A 22853-nucleotide genomic window follows, 5' to 3' on the forward strand; every position below is an offset into this window, starting at 1 on the left:
ACAGCAGAGAAACCCACAGATTAACTCTTAAAATTGTAACGAATATCTTCCAATTCATTGCCTTCCAATTAAATGTAGTCCTGAACAAAACGCACAGAAAAAAAAAGTGCAAGGAAATGACATTGGAAACGCAATTTCTTACACAGAGGATAATATGTAAATCTCTCTTTCAGAAACTGCTACCATTCTTCTCAAGATTTTAGTAACTCATCAACAGTAAGAACTAAACCAAGGAAACTACTTACACAGACAAGGAAGTACCAAGCTGCGGGGTGCACACAACACACCAGAGGGAAAGAATGCCATCCAGAGGGACACAGCTTTGAGCAGCGGGCCCAGGAGAACCTCATGAGGTTTAGCAAAGCCAATTGCAAATTCTTGCACCTGCATCAAGGCAGCCCTCACTACCAATACAAACTGCGGAATGAAAGGATTGAGTGCATGCCTGCCAAAAAAGACCTGGGGATGCTGGTGGATGGGAAGCTGGACATAAGCCAGCACTGTGCTCTCACAGCCCAGAAAGCCAACCAGATCCTGGCCAGCAGGGCAGAGGAGGTGATCCTGTCCCTCTACTCTGTGCTGGTGACACCTCACCTGGAATACTGCATCCAGACGTGGAGTCCTCAGTACAGGAGAGGTATAGACCTGTTGGAGTGTGTCTAGAGAAAGGCCACAAAAGTCATCCATGGAATGGAACACTTCTCCTCTGAAGACAAGCTGAGAGAGTTGGAGCTGTTCAGCCTGGAGAAGAGAATGCTCTGAGGTGACCTGATAGCAGTCTTTCAATATCTAAAGGAGTTACAAGAAAGGACAGACTCTTTAGCAGGGTCTGTGATGACAAAACAAGGGGAAATGGTTTCAAGCTTAAAGAAGGTGGATTTGGACTGGATACAAGAAAAAGTCTTTTACAGTGAAGGTGGTGAGGCACTGGAAGAGTTGTCCGGAGATGTGGTTGACGCCCCACTCCTGGAGGCTTTCAAGGCAAGCTTGGATCAGGCCCTGGGCATCCTATCTAGCTGCATACGTCCCTGTTCATTGCACAGGTGCTGGACAAGATGACGTTTAAAGGTCCCTTCCAACATCAAGGATTCTATGATTCTGAGTCTATGAGTTAAAAAAAAAAAAAAATGAAAAAAGCAGAAGTTAAATGTTCAAAATACTCCTTTTTAAGTGGGAATAGAGCAAGAAAAAAAAAAAGAAAAAAGAAGAGGTTATAGAAACTGTGAAATCGTGCTGAGATATTGTGTTGCACAATATTCTTAAGTTAATCCATCACATTTGTTTAGGTTAGCCCAAGACTAACACTTCAGACTGGCTGACAAAATTTTAATGAGGTATTTCACTACACTGAACCACTTGAGCACAAACCACTAACATTTCCACAGTCTGTAACAAGGAGTTTCCACTTTCAAACTCTTCAAAAAAAACAACCTTAGTTTGACTCAGAGAGCAAGTTTACAAACTGTATTTTCCTTATGAAGGTTTCTGCTTCCAAAAGTAACTGTGATTGTGTGTGAATTCCAGTAAGTTTTTACTTTTTGATCCTTTTTGCAGGGACTTGAGCCTGGTAAGAATCACAGAATCAGCAAATACTTTGGGTTGGAAGGGACCTTTAAGATCATCTAGTTCCAACCCCCTGCTATAAGCAGAGACACCTTCCTCTAGACCAGGTTCCTCACAGCCCCATTCAGCCTGGCCTTCAATGCTTCCAGGGAGTGAGGATCCACAACCTTTCTGGGCAATGTGTTCCAGTGTACCACCACCCTCACAGTAAAGAACTACTTTCTAATATCTAGTGTAAATCTACCATCCTCCAGTTTAAAACCAATTCTCCTTGTCCTGTTCCTACCTGCCCTTCCAGAAAGTCCCTCCCCAGCTTTCCTGCAGGCCTGCTTCAGGTACTGGAAGGCTGCTATAAGGTCTCCCTTGAGCCTTTTCACCTCCAGGCTGAAGAGCCCCAGCTCTCTCAGTCCGTTCTTGTAGGGGAGATGCTCCAGCCCTCTGATCATCTTCATAGCTCTCCTCTGGATCCGTTCCAACAGCTCCATGTCCTTCTGTTGGGGTCCCAGAACTGGACACAGTACTCCAGATGAGGTCTCATAAGGGCAGAGTAGAGGGGCAGAATCACCTCCTTCAACCTGCTGGTCACGCTTCTCTCAATGCTACCCATGATACAGTTGGCCTTCTGGGCTGCAAGCACACATCGTCTGCTCATGCTGAGTCTTTCATCTACTGACACCCCCAAATCCTTCTCCTCAGGGCTGCTCTCAAGCCATTCTCCACCCAGCCTGTATTTGTGCTTGGAAATGCATTATGTTCACCAGATCAGATATTTTTTACCTGTGTTCCACCAACCAGGAAAAAAAATGTTCAGTATTAAAGGCAACACATCCATCTGAAGACTTAAAAGAAGCTGGTTCACCTAGCAGTAATTTTATGCTCACCCACTAATTGGGTGACTGTCAGCTATCATTGAGTATATTCAAATACATGAGAAAAATTGAATTTTGAACCCCAAACTTCATTATGTTGTAGTGTAGGCATGTACACACTGTAAACTTTTTTTTTGGGGGGGGGGGGGGAGGGATGGGGAGGAGGGAGAAGAAAACAGGGATATTTTGTTGAACCTAGAAAGGAAACCAACAATTAAGATATATAATGAAAATGTACTACAATCTCAATTATTGACCAATATGTATTCTCATTTGATATTGTCTTATATCCTTAAAAATTCTAATGTTCATACAGTTTGATTTTCTTTCTGAATAAGATGGAAAGCCTATAAGCTGAACAAGCAAGGAAATGAGAACAGGAGTTGAATCTAACTTTCACACATTAGGCTAGTACAAGGTACTCAACAGATGGCAAGATTCCTGAAAAAGAAAGCCAGGATTTTGTTCATGGCAAAGTACTTCAATGAGCAGAAAATATAAGGCAAAAAAGGCTACTAAGTTCAATTACAAAAATATTAACCTATCCAGCACACGCAATTTCAGAAATGGCTTGATGCACCATAGTGCTGCAGAGAAGGAAAACATCAACAGAAAGTACAAGGCAGTAGCATGTATGTCTGAAATAAAAGGAATGTGTAGATATAAAAGTGGATGCTCCAATATCTCTGACAAGGCCGTGGCTCTTCCACGTAAGCAGGGGAAGCATCCACCACATATAGGAATTGACAAGGGCTTCAACTTCCATCATTGGACAGTAGCAATTAAGAGAGATCTTCCCTGTTCTGATGGACAAACTATTTCAGGTAACTGCTATCAGGTCCTTCTGATATCAATTCCTGTATATTTTTACTGGATGGAACTGGATATCACAATAACAGAAGTTAGAGAAGAACGTGTACATTTTGCCCAGAATACAAAAGGTGATATTTTTACCTTGTGAGAAAAACAAGCTGATGACTGGAGCTCTCCTCTTTCAGTCAGTACCTCCTAGAAGTTTATTCACAGAATATAAATATCCAATAATATTTCTTACTGTTCCAGGGGAGACTCAGCACACACAACCACTGCCATGCCAGGAGAGCCAAGTGTGACGTACATTAAACCCAGGAGGACTCAGCCTGGCACCATACAATGCAGGCTGATGCTATGTCTTGTTCTGCACACAGTTATGCCACCATCCTTTAGTTTTCAGAGAAAAAAAAAGCCCCCCCCCGGGTTAGACAGAGTATATAAAAACAGCATGTTCATATTCTCATTTTCATGCTTTTAAATTCAAATGCCTTGAAAAATATACACTGAAAAAATGCTCCCAGGTAACTGTGAGAAACAGCCCCCACTGATTATATGGCTTCTTCAGTTCACTGTGATTCACATACCCACCAGAGTTAGCTTTCACAGCAGGGGCTTTTCAAAGCGACTGATTTCCCAAAGGAGATAAGGTATGCAGAGCTACCACTTCACCAACCTTCTGAGGGTTGGGGTTTTGGTTTGGGGGCCATTGGTTGCCTTTTTTTTTTTTTTTTTCCCCCTCCATAGAAATCAGTCAATTTATTATTCACTTAAATGTGGAGCTCTGACTGCTCAGAGATGGGGACAGGGGACAGTTGTTTTTTTTTTCTAGCTGCACAAACACTCCGAGCAACGCTTACTGAATTAAGTGGAACAAAACGTGATAATACAATTGTGTATTTATTATTATTCCAGTTAAAAATCTAACTATCAGCTAACAGATCCAATTTAATTCCCTCTACACTGAGGGATAACAGCTCACACCTGAATATTAAGTATGAAGAACAGTTGCAATAACCAAATCATTCTACTCCTTCTGTAGTAGAAAAATAATCAGAATGAAATCACACCGTATAATGGTGTAACAGTGTCAACATAAGAGGAACTCAAAAGGTTAGTTTCAAAATTGTAACAGTAAAAAACGAATTACACTTTATAAAACTGTTTTCATCACTTTACAGAGATGCAGTTCAAATAGCAAAAATAGTCCTTTTTGGAAAATTATGACCAAGTTGTGTAACAGTGCTGAAATAGTGAAGTTCTCCCTCTTTCTGAATACAACATCTGTGTTGTATGAAAAGGTTGAAAAGAATTCTAAAAAATAATTGGTCTCACGTGAGCTCATTGAGAGCAAGTAGAGAAAAGATGCCAAGGACAGGAAGCCCTTTACTTGCTTCCAAGCATAGTTCTGGAAACTGAATGTGGACAAATCAAACCTGATGGTAAGATGAATGGCATGGTTATATAATTACTGAAAAAAACTGCTCTAAGTACCCATAAAGTATTCTGACACTGAAATATTTTAACAAAATTGGATGACTTCCAAAAATGCATGTTCCAGCTCAAAATTCTTGGCTTTATATTGGCATCTTGGAGACAAACTTACCAGGATCAGATAGATGGATCATCAGTAGGAAGTTTCCAGCCAAGTTTATAAGGATGGATTAGAGCACCTAGATAGCAGTCCACCTTTTTATGTTTCAATTTGTTTACAGCTACTGCATCCTTTTTCCAGATTGGGACAGGAAGTAACACTACAGTCCTTAGGTGGCTGCCATGTGTCAAAATAAACTGAGGGAGAAAGTTTGATTTGACCATAGCACTGCATGCAGCATCCAACCGAGAGGCAGAAGAATACATTAAAAAGCAACAGAAATTAACAAGGAGGGAGCAAAAATAAACAGATGGAAAATTACTCATAGGAACCAAGAATTGGGCAGGGGAAAAATCTAGAAACAGCTTTTGGAGAAAAAAAAAAAGATGCTGAGCAGAGAAAATACTACGTTAAATTTCTTCACCAGTGAAGAATGTGGGATTTCAGACTTTCTTTTTAGCTCTTAAGAAATAGGCTTACATCAACTGTTTCTCACCCAAGCCATGGTGAGGAACATTTCATGGTTACAATGGAAACAGTCCTAACTGCAGACCTTGTGCAATCTCAGGCAAATCACTTCTTGTTCTAGACAGTCAGCCTTTATATTAAATAGCAGCAACAGTAATAAACTTGTCCAGTACTTTCATTTGCATAAATGACTAACTGATTGGAGTTGTAGATAATGCTCTAACCCTAATAAGTTGCTCATAGAGTACTCAAAATGTGATATCTTTATATAAAATGACAAGCAAGATGAGCAGCACATTACTGAACGTAAACAATAACACATAAAATAGCTACCATCATAAAGTTATTTAGAGACCTCTTCATTCTTGAGAATCACTTCATCAAAAAGCGTGCATTTTAACTGCTTCTTGTCATTTGCATTTTCCTGCTGTTGAGTCCTATGTCAGCTAAACCAGAAGGTTTTAACATACAGTTATATTACATACAAGTATGAAGAGCCCCAAGTTTGAAATGAGCTAGTTATTATGATTTCTGCACTTTTAAAAACATAACTGCAGAGAATGATATATCACATATGATTTAAGGGCTACAGACAATCAATGCACATCCAGGTCAATTAACAGTAACATAACATACAAATACTTCAAACTAATATTTGACTACTAAGTCAACTGACATAAAAATATTTCAGGCACAAGCAACATTCAGCAGTGCAAAGGAGTAATTTTTCCACAACAGTAGTCATGCTATTCTTCCCTGCTATGTTCTACCAACAGATTTTTATTCTACTTAATCTGAGTAAATTAGAAATTCATAAAACCATTGGTTTACATCTACTTATAGAAAATTAGTTCCAATAATGGTAAACAGAAAAAAAAAATCCATAGCTAGATCCTAGAAAAAACAACAGCATCACAAAATTCCTGCATTTTCACCTCTTCATGTATTTTTTTTCATTCACTCTCTCCTCTCTTACCATCAATCATCCCAATATATAAGAACAATAGTTTAATGACAATGTATAGAAATCAATTTCATAAAACAGCTAACAATAAGAGTTATAATTCTGATCTATTTTTTATAGCACACTAAGACACAACTGCATTAAAACTTGGGATTTATTGGTTTTATGACTGTTTTCACTGATAGCAGAGGAAAGCCTAAAATAAACAAATAAAACAAATTGGAACTCACTTACGTAAGCCCACAATAAGAACATTAATCCTGACTACCTTACTGAAAAATTGCAAAGTATGACATTTAAATCCTTTTTTGCCCATAAACAGTAAATGTAGATCTTGCTGTGATGATTATACAGTCATTTCCCTAGGTGAAACGGAATTGGTAGAGGAAATTCAGATGTGCCCTTTAACAAATGACTTAGCATCAATTACAGCTATCACATTGTGTTTCCAATTTCTTCCGCAGAAAACTACAGCACTTGACCTACTCTTTTTAAGTTCCTACAATGATAAATTACTAAATTTCATTCCCTTCGTTATATTCCTGGGTGAGACAGCTATTGCGACAGCCACTATCAGCTAAACAAAAAAAAAAAAAAAAAGAACTAAAGTTTCTACTTTTCCCTTAAGGTGCAACTTTAACGGCTTTGGTTATCTGCTCAAGAAACAGAACAGACTTCCATGGATAAATACGATCAGTACATGTGATGGAGAAGTGAAGTCAATTTCAGGAAGAATGCTATTTTCAAAACTTAAAGAACTGAAATTGGCTGCACATTTATTTATTCACATATAGAGAAAAAAAGAACTGATCTATTTTTTTAAAAAAAGAACAAGTTAGGTCGCTAAAAAAGACCTGCACAGTCTTTAACTCAGCCTTCAGAAAAGATATTATTCGTTATTTGTCAATGTACTGTGTAACTGTGGCTCATATTAAACTGATTAACATTTATGGAACCTCAAAAAAGATCCAAACAAACATTTCACAGAAAAGGATTATCATCTGCTAGATGAGCAATATTCGAACAACAATCTAACAAGGTATAAATAAACTTAAGCAGCAAATTTCTGGATAATTACATTTTGAGCTTGACCATTTCATGAGTTTTAGTGATCATAGCAGAACACCCTATGTGTGAGAGAGAAAAGAACCTAAAATTATCCGTTATTCTCCACTTGTTCTTCCTTAAAATCAAACAGGCTAAGTGTATATGGCAATAAGCTACAGACGAGAAGCATGAATAAAAGGCAACAGCAGCAGCAGTTACAAAACTAATAGTTAGGATGCAGATACTGCTTGCCACACCACTAGTGATTAATGGAAGTCTAAACAGACACTCTTCCATGTGAAGCAAGATGATGAGATCGCAAATTCTGCACAGCACTAAGAGTGTCACAGAATCATCTGGTTGGAAAAGAACTTCAAGATCACCTAGCAAACCTCGCCTACCAAATCCTATCATGAACCACACCCAGGAGCATCACATCCACACATCGTCTGAATACCTCCAGGGAAGGAGTCTCCACCACTTTCCTGGGCAGCTCTTCCAATGTCTAACCACCCTTTCCATGAAGAAATTCTTACAAACACGCAAACTAAACATTCCCTGGTACAATTTCAGGCCTTTCCTTGTGTTTCACAAAAGAGAATGACACCCAGCTGGCTACACCCTTCATTCAAGTAGCTGAGAGGAGCGTGAGGTCTCCTCTCAACCTCTCCTCTGCTCTAGATTCCCTCAACCCCAATTCCCTCAAGTTGCTCCTCGTAAGTCTTGTTTTCCAGTCCCTCCAGCAGCACTGTTGCAATCCTCTGCACATATACTCAAGCAACTCAATGTCCTTCTGGTAACGAGGAGCCCAAAACCAAAGACAGTATTTGGGTGTAGTCTCACAATCGCCACGTTCAAGGGGACAATCCCTTTCTATTTTCTTGCTATTTCTGATGCAGGCCAGGATACCATTGGTCTTGAACACCTGCACACACTGTTCGCACACACTCAGCCAGCTGTAAGCCAGCATCACCACATCATACAGCTAAGTGGGCAAGGGACAGGACTGTCCTACTCTGTTCTGCATTGGTGCAGCCTCATGTCAAGTACTGGGCACAGCTTTGGGAGCCATAATATAAAGAGGACATAAAACTATTAGAGAGCTTCCGATGAAGATGGAAAAGGATCAACAGAGCAAGATACACGAGGAACAGCTGAGGGTCCTTGATTTGCTCAGCCTAGAGCAAAGCAGGCTGTGGGGAAGCCTGATGGCAGCTGCATAGGGAACTCATAGGGAGCCAAGGGGCAGCACTGAGCTCTGCTCTCTGTGTCAGCGACAAAATCAGAACTTAATCTTGTTGAATGCATACATTTCCAGAGCAATTGTTCCAGTTGCCATAATTTGGAGAACACACCTCTCTCACAAACTAATTTTGCAAAGAACACACCATGTTTATGCTAAACAAGCTCATTTTTTTTAAGCCTAACACATTAGAATGACTTTTAGGTACACTGCTTGTTGTTGTTCCAAGGGAAGATTTATAACAGTAATAGAACATCGTTATTAGGATCTAAGTGATAGAAAACACAACATGTGTTCATGATGCTGCATATAAACTCACATTTCTGACTAAATCACTTGGAAAAAATGTTTTCTTTAGGAAGAAGTGTTGTCACAAGGAAGTTTGCCTTATTTTAAGGACAAAACAAGAAGACAGATTGAAAGAAGTAAACAAGATAAGGATAGTATTTATTTGGTATGTGATTTAAGTACTGTGTTATTTACTAGGCTCTAAAGCTATAAAGTAACAGCAGTGAGGACAAGGGTGAAGAGATTTGATCACAGAATTATAAACCAAAGCTATAAGGTGTTAAGAACAGAAATGTTGGAAGAAAAGAGTGAATTAAACTGTAGGTGAACAGCAAGCTAGCGAATTATAGAGAAGGTCCTCAGTGCTATTAAGGCACCTATAGAACTGCATATGTTCAATTATGGACTAAAAACAAAAAAAAAGTCCTTAGAATACTGACTGTATTACAGTACATTTAAAAGGATTAAGATTTGAATAACTAGCTAAAAATGAAAAAGCTGTCATGAATTTTACTGAACTTACATGGCGCAACTGACAGCTGAACACAAAGCTACTAAACAGAATACAGAGATATGCAGGCACGTTTGTGTTACACTAAGTAGCGATAGGATTTTAAAACAGATGAAGTAGAAGCAGTTACAAAATGAAATAAAAAGCATCATTCCGTATTTTCCTTATATTCCAAATTTTGCTTTACATAAAAAAATAACCCAATTCCATAAAATACTTTCTACTTCAGAGAATGATAGAATCTTCTGAGTTGAAAGGGACTCTTAAAGATCATCTAGACCAACTCCCCTGCAATGAACAGGAACATCTACAGCTAGGATCAGGGTTCTCAGAGTCACATCCAGAGGGACCTTCAGTGTCTCCAGGGATGGGGCACCCGCCACCTCTCTGGGCAACCTGTCCAATGCTCCACCACTTTTACTGTAAAAAACACTTTTCCTTATATCCAATCTCCCCTCCTTCGGTTTGAAGTCATTTCCCTTATCACCATAGACTCTGCTAAAGAGCCTGTCCCCTTCTTTCATGTTGTCACCCTTCAGATGCTGAACGGCAGCCCTCAGACCTCCCTGGAGTCTTTTTTCTCTGCACTGAAAAGCCACAGTTCTCTCAGCTGACCTCATAGGAAGGATCCCGGTGAAAGTACTTACACTTGGATCTGTTGAACCTCGTGAGGTTTTCCTGGTCCCAGTCCACCATTCAAGCCTGCCTAGATATCTCTGGATGGCATCCCATCCCTTGGGCATATTGATCACAGCACACAGCTTGGTGTCATCTGCAAACTTATTGAGAATGTGCTCGCTCCCACTGTCACTGTCACAGAGCACTGGTTCCAGTACTGACCCCTGAAGGACACTTGTCCCTGATCTCCATCCAGACAGTGAGCCACTGACCGTCACTCTCTGGGTACAATCTCACCCATTCCTTGTCCATCAAACAGTCTACCCACCCTATCCATATCTTTCCAATTTGGAAAGAAGGATCTTATGGGGTACCGTGTGAAAGGCCTTACTGAAGTCCAGATGGATGACATTAGTAGCTCTTCCCTTTTCCACTGATGCAATTACGCCATCATAAAAAGCAATAAGGTTGGGCAGACAGGACCCTTAGTGAAGCCATGCTGGTTCTCCTTCATGACCTCCCCCTCTTCCACCTTCATTAAGATAGCTTGCAGGAGTATCTTCCCCATGATCTTTCCCAGCACAGAGATGAGGCTGAGAAGGACAGTAGTTTCCCTTGGTCATTCTTTCAACCTTTCTTAAAAATGGGTGCTATTTTGCCTTTTTTCCAGTCACCCAGGACTTCACCTGACCAGCATGACTTTTCAAATATCATCCAGAGTAGCTTGGCTACTATATCAACCAATTCCCTCAGGGCTCCAGGATGCATTTCATAAGGAACCATAGATTTCCAGCTTTTCTCCAGCTGTCTGAGGTAAAAAAAAAAAAAAAAACAAAAAAAAAAACAAAAAAAAAAAAACCACATTCTATTGAAACACTATCCTCATACTATATAATGTTTTCTTCTATGATCTAAAGAATTTACTCAAATCTCCTCTGATAAAGCCCTGTGAATAGCATTACTTTACCATAATTGTCAAGATCAGCAATATTGTTGAAGTAACTTACAAGTAACTGTAATAAGACTAAGTATATGGCACACAGCACATTTAATGTCACACTTTTAACAGGCTGAACTAAAATCTTCACTATACTTTTGAAAGCATATCAACAATTTCACTGGGTATCGGGCTAATTTATTTAGGCACTGGAGAACCTTCACAGTTCTGATCAGAGCTGCCCCCTCTTTTGGTCTCCCCAGCTCTATTTTTTTTTTTCCCCCCCATTTCATCTTCTGTCACTACATTTTCCCACCATGGCAGCTGTCTTCCTCCCAGCCAATTCCACACTTCTGCTTCAGTTAAAATTCTAGAAACTGTAATAAAAAGTCTTGTGAAAATGAGCACAGCTTTATCAATACCTAAAATTTAATGCAGAAAAATATTGTATAAATTTTTGTGAGGATAAGGTGTGGAAATACTTTTGGCCATAAATTTGATATAATATTCAGAATTTCCAAAAAACACTTATAATTGAAGCCTAAGTTTCAAATGCTTGAAAGCATCACCACTTCAAACAGAATACAAGTCTCTTCTACATTCTCAGATGACTCATTCTGAAAAAACTTTTGTATTACAGAACAAGATTTTCTGTACTTGGGTGAAAACAGATCTTTTAAATATTGCCTGCCATTTTTTTCTATAAACATACTAAGTTCACTCTGTCTAGAACCTTGTCTGACTGAACTTATGTTGAGGATAATTGCCACATCTCTTGATTGGCAGAGGCTTAATACCAAGAGTACTATTAATGTATACGGATTGAAAAGCTAGTAAATAAGGTACCTGAATTTGGAAAAAAAAAAAACCGGAAATGGTTTTAAGTTGAGGGAGGGGAGATTTAGGTTGGATGTCAGGGGGAAGTTCTTTACAGAGAGAGTGGTGAGGTGCTGGAACAGGCTGCCCAGAGAGGTTGTGGATGCCCCGTTCCTGGAGGTGTTCAAGGCCAGGTTGGATGGGGCCCTGGGCAGCCTGGTCTAGTATTAAATGGAGAGGTTGGTGGCCCCTGCATGGGCAGGGGGGTTGGAGCTTCATGATCCTTGAGGTCCCATCCATCCTGGGCCATTCTGTGATTCTGGGTGATTCAGTGAATTTAACATGTTTTCTGGTCTGAATATTCTTAGTGAGAACAGGGTAAGGTAAGTCAGGAAGAGAGGAAAACAATGCATGCAATAATTTGCAAGAGCGAAATTCAAATCATACATATGTACATACAATGGCAGCTAAGAGAGAAGTGCTTCTCCTCACAATTTGGTCTGAAAAATTTCCAATGTAACAGCACTAGAACATCTCAGAAAAAAAAGTAACAGATATACACAAATGATGTCTGCTGCTGATGGACACTGACCATATATTAATGACTAGCAATTGAAGATAAAACCACCACAAATCATTAATTTCAAGAGATGCTAACAGACACTAACTATAGCAACATAATATTTTTGTGGTTGAGCACCAAGGCGAATTATGGCAATATCACCCCTTGGGAAAGTTTTCGTGACTGTAGGATCTGTTACTGTTCACATAAGCTTTATTCATTGTCTTGATGTCAACTTCAATTTTTCACTGTCGATCTTCAGACAAGAGGGAATGACAGAAAGTATGATTTACGCAGTAGGTTGTATCTGCTGCAACTATCCTTGATGAGATACTTGTTTGGATTTAAGTAGGCTAGCACCCCTTGCTACTGAGTGACAATTAATCAACGCCTGGAGAAAACGGTGCTTTTGACAGGCACACAGTGAATCTATCTAAAACTTTCATATCATTACAACACAAAATTTAAATGATGCTTCTTTCATGTCAAACAAGATGGAAAAAAAGGAAGTACTCAAAGTTGAAAAACATTCGGAATTGAAATTTCTGCTACTGCAGTAGTACTGAATGTAAAATACCAGGTGGTATGAATGAATTGAGTTTACTCAAATCTAGGGGAATTAGCTTTTTTTTTTTTCCCATGGCTCCAGAGAATACTGTTTGTAGAACACTTACTTGGTGTTCTGAAGTATAGTCCTCTCCACGGCTTCAGAGTGTGCATCTTTAGATGCAACAATGCACAGAAGAATATAGCTGGTAAGCAGAAATAGTGCAGAATACTCAACTGTTTATAGAATCCTAAAAGCACTTAAAGGAATGTTGCCAAACTGGGGAGGGAAGGAAAGTTAAAAGCCATTAGAACCAGTCTATTCAAACACTGCAGGTTTTCATCCAATTTCAGATCAGAATAAGCTTCTGCAAGCCATGTTCCAATGATCAAGAGATCAAATTTCTGTCATTTTTGCAGAACAAATCTACCCTCAGCCAAAAAGGCAACAAAGACCACATTGCTGAGCTGGGAAATGTAGATTTGGTTCATGGGTCTTTATTGAGTATATTTCAAGAAATGTGACTTGTTTTCTCACACCTAGCTCACAAATTTCAATTAACCAATAATAAATTAAAAAAAAAAAAGCTAATAGAAATCAACTTGGGAAGTGAAAGAGCTTTGTTTCACATTTTTATTGTCTCTTTCATTAGTTTTAAATTTATTAGAAACTCGCAACTGCAATATTTTTCTTTACAAGACCTGATGTTGTAATATCAATGGAGGACTCAAATCCACAAAATTTACACGCACAGTACTGAATTCCAAAGTGGGACAACATTGAAGTAGAACGCCTAACTGGTATTATACTTTTGTTTCTAAGATCCCATTGGTAAATTCACATTTGGAATCATAGTATCGCTCAGGTTGGAAAAGACCTTAAAGATTGAGTCCAACCACATCCTAACCATACTACCTATCTCTAACAACCCTCCGCTAAATCACGTCCCTGAGCACCACATCCAAATGGTGATGTGACTCAACCACCTCCCTGGGGAGCCTATTCCAGTGCTTAACAACCCTTAGGTAACTAAAAAGAAGGAATCTAAAATATCAAGAGTGTTCTGCAGATTCAACATCCCCACTAACTTCACAGTCTAGAACTGCTACAAAAATCTAAGACTTACATGTTCTATTTACGGATTAAACTTAAAATAGATTCAAGGTACATATGTAAAATGATTTTGAGCTTAAAGCATCAGCAACATAAACATTATCACAATCAATAGCACACTTTGATACTTTCATAGTTTCAAGAGCATCACCTGAGAACTGCATGGAAAAATCCAAACAAGTCCAGTATCTTATTTAATACATGCTGTCTAAACCTGATAAGAGACGCTACAGACAGTGTATTAAATTAGATTAGTTCTATATATAATAGTTTAACATTTCATACCATTCACTGATAGCAAAGGAACACAGCAGTTCTTTAAAATAGACTATTTCACCTAGCAGTGTAACCACAGTGAGCGCTCATCCTGCAGTATAGACAAACACTGGAATGATCAAGGATTTTAGGACAGTGCTTACCAAATTACTCAGCAGTTAACAGTAAAAAGAGAGTACATCTGAACATAATATTATACTGTGATATTCTTTTCAGCTTGAGGGTGTAAGCAAGCTTTATGATGAGACCATAAAGCAATTTTTATACTAAATTTATGAGATCGTTATAACACTCATTTCCAGAAGCTTGTGACTGGTATTAGAAGACAGCCTGTAGCAAAATTGAAAACGAAGATTGCTAAGAAGTTCAAGTGCATACTGGCAACATTCTGTATTGAAGCAAAAAGGAGGAAGATTTAAGCATCAAGACTTAAAAATATAACAAGGACATTTCAGAAACAGCAACATGAGAAATACTGATTTTATATCATCATTCATTTGCAAAAATTTACCTGAAGACTGGCTAACACACAGCACACATGGCTGAAAAACCACTACTATTCCTGAATATTCACAACTATCACCTATTCCTAAATCATGAATTAATGATATCAGATCATATTCACAGCATATCCAATTTCTCTAAGATCTTGTTTCTTAACTTTGACATTCCCCAATTGTTTGTTACCTTGTCAAACCACATTAACTGGCTGTTACAAGGCAAACCTTAAAATCCAGTCCTTGTCCCAGATGGCACTGTGCAGGACAAAAAGCAATAGGTCACACATTGAATTGCTCTGCAGCAACAAAGAGAAGCTGAAGTACCTTCTGAGGAAGGTTCAGGGTATTCAGACAGATTCATAAATATGCAATATTTTGAGATTCAAGTTCAAAGTGAATCTTGGACCATCTCTCTCTTATGTATCCCAGCTTGCTACATTTTAGACAACTATGTACCCACTGAGCAAAAGCCTTTATATTTGGCAACAAACATATATTTATTTATTCTGAAAGGTATCCAGCCTGAAGTCAAGCAAGATGAAAACAAAAACACAGCATCAGAACCCAGCCTAGACACATCCTGACTGCATTTCTAAATGGTAAATTCACCCCATTATCTACAATAACTAACTGGTATTTTAATTTGGAATTCACCTGACTTTAATTTTAAGCCACTGGTTTTTGTTTTGGTTTGGTTTTTCACCTGAAGAGAGAAGATGTGAAGAGAAGAAAACAGTAATGAACAGAAATAGTAGGCAGCTGGATACATCATCTTATCACACAATGACTAGTAGTCAAAGGTAATACAATCATGCAAATAGACAAATCTACTCAGGATTTCTTCTGTCCACTTGGCCAGTACCAGCCAGTTATGTTCATATACACAGAGATGTAATTATGTGGATAGTTTGTGGAAACTAAAAATGTTTTTGAGAGATTTTGAACTACACAGACATTTTTAATCCAGGTACATCAAATGACTGATGAAGGACTCGGGAGACCTGACAGGGACAACCCGAGATAACTTTTTTATTTATAACAACGCGATAAACATTAATGCAAGTTACAGAAATAGAGATTTGTTAAAACCTAACAGAAGATCAGTCTACAGACATATAGATGGTGCTATTCTATTATGGCATTCTCTCTCCTCATCCACAATAATCCTTTTTTTTTTTAATTTTGGAAAAATATAAATCACATCTTTCCTCTCATGAAGATCTGCCTGCAAGTAAGTTACCAGAACACTATAATTCAAGTAATTAGATATGTAATGGCACAGACTTCCTTCAGAGTTTTGTTCTGTGGCCTTCTTAAACACTCTGAGTTTTATTTTGCCTGTTGATTCTCTTCTAAGTATAGTTCACAAAAAATGCAGTCTTAGCAAGTAAAGCAGTTCTAGAAGGGATGGTAGCACTATAAATCATTCAATTCAAGCATAAAACATGAGCTGTACAACAGTCACAAATCAGGCTCAATACATAAGTAACATTAACCAGCAAGGAACCTTTAAGGTTATCAGAGTGTGTGTTCTCTGTTGAATGTAGTTTTGGCTACCTGCAAGGTGCTTTGATTATAAAATGCAAAATAATTAATTCAAAATGTATTTCATAAACCTAACCAACTGAATCAAGCACATGCATTCCCAACAGACTGTTTTGCCATATAATGCTTAAAGAACACATTCTTGCTTTACAGGTCTCCAGCATCCTTGCAACAACATCACATGGGTTGCCAGGACAGCTGTCGAACGGTCATGAAGTGCAACAAAAAGCTTTTTCAATTCATCTGGTATGTTGAAATTGTGAATTTCTGGATTTTTATTCCCTTTACACAATAATACTCCCCTTGCTTGCCTTCATTGCAAGTGTTCTGTAAAATAGAAATACTTACACGAACTTCTGAATTTGAAAACTAAAGGTGAACATTTCATTAGCTTAAACCCCAAATTGCTTTCTCAGTCACTCTGATTGATCTTTATGAGCAATTGGGAAGTACCTTCTATGTGATAAAATACAAGGAAAGTCTTTACTAGCAGGGTTTTTTTTTTAAATCGTGTCATATACTGTCAATATCCTTTTTGTAGTGAAAAACTAAATAGTAAGTTAGTAGTACTAATGGCCCAAAGGAAGCACATTTACAAATTAACAGAATCATCTGTTTATCAACCAAATGCAACTCTAAGTAACCCCACTGGGAAGAAAGAAAATTCATATTTCAAGTGAGTAATTAAAAACAGCAAAGCCTACGTTTGCTTCCAGGTCAAAGTCATGATAAGCCAAATATTGCTGAAGTACAGAGCTAAATTCTGATGGAATGAGCTAATGCAGAACATAAACTTGGGAAGTAGGAGTACGTAATGTTACGTGGCACACAAAACATGCACAAAAGAGACCAATCAAGTCCAATAGTATATTTCTTAAAATCTCCATAATTTTAATCCTAGATGTTCTCCTCTCTCAAAACAAACAAACAAAAAAAAAAACTAGCCAGTACAAAACCCTTCTTATTTCCCTGCTCAAAATAAGAAGTTTCCATCTTCAGATGGTTAAGGTCTTCAACAGAAAAAACAAACAGTTTACTCCAGGGGAACACCTCTCAAAGTAAGCATAGTGCAGGTTCCACCCACATAGCTGTTCTTTCATCCTTCTGCGTTTACTTTTCATTTGGCCCTTTCTATTATTCTCTTTTACTACTTGCACGAATCCATCTAAAAGGCTCAGAACTGCAAGTGTGAAAGTAAGACTTTGAACCTAAAATGTTTAGAAGGTACAAAACCTTCAGTACATTTCAATAGAAAAAAAAACAACAGTGGATTCACAAAGAATCACTTTGCTATAGAGAATACAGTATAAGAAAGCAATATAAGGTGAAGAACTGGCAGTTCCCTGAGCATACTCTACTGGTAACCAGTTCTTTACAAGTTCAGCTCTTCCCTTGATCTTGCTTTACTTTTGTTTGTTCTACAAGTCCAAATACAGAGCATAAAGAAATATCTGCGAAACAAACTTTTATTTTTTAATCACAGAACCCAGCATAATGTGGAACAATAAAAGCAAATTCTACTTATTTTTACGTCACTTACCTTCACGTGACTGAAGTCCCCACCTTTGCTGCTCTCTTGAGGGTTAATAGGTTTAGCCTCTACTCTTGGTTTGACAACTTGCCGAAAAGGACTGGAGAGTGGAAGTCCACTAACACTGATTCCATCTAGAAAAAGAATAAACTTTTTTTTTTCTGCTTTACATTACACTATATTCCAATAAATCTATATTTCCCTTATTAAAAAGAAAATAAAAAAAAACACAATATTTTGTACAATATGGCAAAAAATATTTTAAAGATTATTTCATTGTATCCTTCTACAGAAACCAAAAAGTAAACAGGAAAACAAGTAAACCTCTGTGAAACTCACAGGAAAATACGGAAATCAAATTTGAAAAAACATAATAGCAATGTCAGAGTTCATAATATATGTTTAGTTTTAGTATTTGCAATATTAAAAAGGACAAATATAATTTTTGTGCTTCACTATCATAATGGTTCTAGTAAATGTTTAATATCTTTTAACAACACCCTATATTCCAAGTATATATTTCACTATAATAATTAGTTTTGTACTAAATACTGACAAGAATATATAAAATATAATATGCATTATATATAATATTTCTTATATAGAACAAAGAATGGAACATTTGTTACATTCCAACAGTCAACAAAAAGCTTAACAGAAATAGCTTTTTGTTGCTCATAAACCTGCATAACTTGAAGGTTAAAAAAAAGACACTGCATCATATTTGGTTTTGTCTACTGAAGACATATGCTAAATACAAATCCACTAAAATACAAGACAATTACTGTTTAATAAAAAAAAGGAACAAGAAAATCTAAAAAATTGAGTTTTAATGTAAATTAATAACTATACTTACAGTTATTACTCATAATTTGTTATTATATAAATTTACATCCAAAGGCTAAAGAGTAGGACTTTGCTTCTATACTGTGCAAAACAAGTGCAATCCAGAAATACCAATTAAGTACAGACAAAATCTCACACCTCAAAGAACACATAACTACACAAAGGGGAAACACCAAATTACTATGGAATCACTGAATCCTAGAGTTGGAAGGGACCTTTCAAGGTTAATCAGTCCAACTCCCCTGCAATGAACAGGGACACCTACAGGTACATCAGGATGATAAAATGCCTGTCCAGCCTGACCCTGAATGTCTCCAGGGATGGGGCTGGCATCCCTCTCTGGGCAACCTGTACCAATGCTTCACCACCTTTATTATAAAAACAAATACAAAAACCAGACAGACTTCTTTGGAAACTGCCCTTATCGAAGTATACTTGCTAAATCATATACCAAATCCATGGATAACTTCAAATCTGGACCTGTTGTATATACATTTCTCCAAGGCTCAAATCAGAAGAGCAAATCAAGCTTTTTTTTTTTTTCTTTTGCTTCATTATAATGCTATTTCACAGGCATTTCAATAAGAAAACAATGGTCAATTTCCATATTTCTCTCCTTCAAAATTCATTAACTGAATTGTTTAAAAATACACCTTAATTCAGCCTTAAATAGAGAACATTCTGAATAACATAGGATTTGAAGACTTTGATTTGGTAGAGTTACTTAATAGTCAAAGAACTTACAAGTATTCCACAGATAATGAAATTGGATCAAAGTAAAAACCTTAAGTGAAAACAATGACTTTTTTCTCAGATATTTCCACCAGCAGCTGCCAAAAACATCATCTGCTCAATCAAACCACAGTATTCAAGATGTCTTTAAAAGGTCAACAACCTTTATGGATTCCAGCAAAAGCTGTATTCACCATACGTCAACGTGGGCAAACCAAAAGAGCACAAGGAAAACATGCTGTACTACTCTGAAATTTATGCCCCATTAGCCTCATTCTTCTCACAGATTGAATATTTCCGTTAATCCTTATAAACACTCCTATTAGAAGAAATATTTGTTCCACATGAGTTCACTCCAGAAGATCAACCATCAGCATCTAACTGACAAAAAAGCCAGAAGCGAGTGAGATTAGCAAAGCTACAAATGGAAAAGACAATCATGTGACTACCCTGGAAAACTGAAAACAAAAATCAGCTAAATAGTATTCCATTAAAAATACTCAGCAACAGTGAAGAAAGCCTTTGCTCTGATAGCTACATTAAATCATGCCGTATTCTACCCCATGAATATCAGGGAAAAGGAAGGGATGTAAGAGCAAGAACTCTGCATTTATTTTACTTTTAATGCACATAAGAAATAGTTAACTATCAAACACTTCCAGACCAACTCTTGGCACCTCTTAAAAGTCAACTAAGATCAGAGCAAATTCACTTACTAGACCAAGGTTTGAGACAGTCATACACTAGGACATTCAAGCATCTTTCCAACAGCACTGATAGTAAATACACTTGACAGCTTAGAAATCCATTATTACAAAAAAAAAAAAAAAAAATTAAAAGATTTATCCTGGAGAAAAATGTTATTTTAAAACTGATTAATTTCATTTGTTTGGTAATTAGACCAAAAGTTGGGAATTATTTTTGTATACAACTGCACAAAACAAAAGGAAGAGAACCAAACATGAAACATCACATGACAATTGTCTCATTTTCCATTTTCACACCAGGCCCAAGGTTTCCCTTTTTCGAGGTAAGGAAACACAATACTTAAAACAACAGATTGGACAAACACCTAACGCTCCTGTTAATTAGTTTGTCTTTCAAAACCCCATTTTATTTTCATTTTTCTTCAAAACAACCAAGACAAACTTTTGCTTACACCGTTTCAATAGAAAGGGAAGAATTTTTTCATCTCTAAACTTGGAGCAAAAGTAGGTAGAATAACAAAGAGAACACTGATTCTGCTTCAGGCTAAGAGGAAAGTCTCAGGTTATCACAGGAGTATTCCAACTTTAATTTCGAATCATGGCAGTATGACATGATATATAACAGGGCCCAGTGCCAGGCCCTGCGTCATACTTCAAATGACTCACCCCTTCACAACTTGATGCCAGCCTGACTACGTCAGGTGACTATGTTGCCAGCGAACAAACACAAACAACATTTGAGCAATGTTTTTAAATTTATTTTGCTTTCTCAGGCATGTGACCAGGCAGCAAAATTTGTTTAGTATTTTACAACCTGATCCTTTGCAATGCATTCAACAGTCACCAGAGAACAGGGAAACACATTCTATCAAAAGCACTGATATGCTGCTGAACTTGGTGACTGCAGGTGAAAGAAGGTAACAGATAAATTTAAATAAGTTTACCAGAAGTTTTCATTTACTTCACATTTATATTTTTTGAGTTGTCAATCTGTAAATACACTTTATTTTCTTTCATTAAGTTTAGAGATTTGAAGATGCTACATCCTCCAGGTCCATAATGCCAAGCAGCTTGAGTAGCCTTTCACTATAAAAAGAACAATTGTCTTGCTACTTGGTCCAGAAATCTTTCTGATTTGTGGAATTCATATTGAACATTTCCATGGTAACAGCACATGACCAACACTTTTTCCATGGTAACTGCAAAAAAAGCAGCTTGCTTTTCCAACATCACAGTCATTGCTGTCATAACAGTGAAATCTCTTCCCAGCATTTCCTATCTCCACTCAAATTTTAAGTAAATTGTCAGTTTAACTACATTAGCCACTTTCACACTATTCTGCACAGATGAATCCTGCAGAGTCCCATAACTGATCAAGGTAGAGTTTACTAAGGCAGTTCATCATAAAGATTTACAAGCCAGTGACTGAAGTGTCACAGAAGGAGCTGCCACAGGGCAGCTTCTCTTCAGTTCAAATCCACAGCCCTGTCGCAGTGCACTGCTGTGCAACAATCACTGGCTTTGTACAGATGACCAAAGTAGATAAGCTTTTAAATAAAAACACCCTAATTATGGTAACTACAAACTCTATTGCAAGCGCACAGCAGGCACAGGCCGAGAGAGGATCAGCAGAAGGACTCCAGAACTGAGGAGGTGGAGGGCAGAAGGGGCTCCAGGCCCAAAGGAAGGATTCCCTTGTAGCCCCACACAATCCACCTGGAGCCTAATCTTTACCCTGCAGCATATCTCTACCCTGCAACATGGGAGAGCCCACACCTCAGCAGGGAGACTTTTGAGGTGGATTGAGCTCTCGCAGAGCTCAGAGATTAGTGATCAGCAGTGCACAGCTAATTTGAAGGCCTGTAGATAGCGATGTTCCCCAGGGGTCTGAACAGGATCCAGATTTGCTCAACATCTTCATCAATGATCTAAACAAATAGAGTCCCCCTCAGAAATTTAGCTGATGATACAAGGCTGAGAGGAGTGGCTGGCACACCACACCAGAACACTGTGCTACCATTCTAGGAGGCTTGGGCAGAACAGAGGGCTGGGCAGGGAGGAACCTGATGAGATTCAACAAGGACAAGTTTAGAATCTCTACATCCGAGGAGGAAAATACACATACATCAGTGCACGTTAGGAACTGACTTGCTGGAGAGGAGCTGTAAGGAGAAGAATCCTGGGGATCCTGAAGGACAACAGGTTGGCCATGAGCCAGCAGTGTGCTCTTGTGGCCAAGAAGGCCAACAGTATCATTCGTTAAAAAGAGTGTGGCCAGCAGGTTGAGGGAAGAGATATTCAGCCCGGGAAAGACTGTGAGGGGATCTTATCAATGCTTATAAACATCTGATAGATGAGAGACAATTCAATGAAGCCAGGCTCTTTCCAGTGGTGTCCAGCAATAGGACAAGGGGGACAAACTGGAAGTTCCATCTGAACATGAGGAAAATATTGTTTGAGCGTGACATTTGAGTGTGAATGAAACACATTGCCCAGAGAGGTTATGGAAGTCTCCTTCCCTGGAGATATCTAAACTCACGTGGATAGTTTCCTGTGGAATCTACTCCAGGGAACCACCTTTAGCAGGAAGTTGGAATAGGTATCTCCAGAAGTCCATTCCAACCTCAATGATTCTGATTCTGTGATTTCTTGAAGGAGTTGCAGCCCTCGGGAGCCCAGGAGAAGCAGGGTGTTCCTGAAGGGCTATAGCCCAGGACAGGGCCCTTCTGGAGCAGGGCATCATGAGGACAAAGGAGTGACCGAGAG

The 22853-nt window shown here is 38.2% G+C and overlaps 1 protein-coding gene across 4 annotated transcripts in view; it reads right to left on the reverse strand.

The window, feature by feature from the left end:
* TRAPPC9 (trafficking protein particle complex subunit 9) overlaps positions 1-22853 on the reverse strand; it is a 467199-nt gene that overhangs the window by 362646 nt on the left and 81700 nt on the right. For all 4 annotated transcript variants that reach the window (XM_085221735.1, XM_085221734.1, XM_085221737.1 and 1 more), the window contains one exon: positions 17812-17936. In XM_085221735.1, the coding sequence (XP_085077861.1) occupies positions 17812-17936 (125 nt within the window). The remainder of the gene's footprint in view (positions 1-17811; positions 17937-22853) is intronic.

This window comes from Meleagris gallopavo, chromosome 3 (genome assembly GCF_905368555.1).
Source record: "Meleagris gallopavo chromosome 3, MGAL_WU_HG_1.1, whole genome shotgun sequence".
Taxonomy (NCBI): domain Eukaryota; kingdom Metazoa; phylum Chordata; class Aves; order Galliformes; family Phasianidae; genus Meleagris; species Meleagris gallopavo.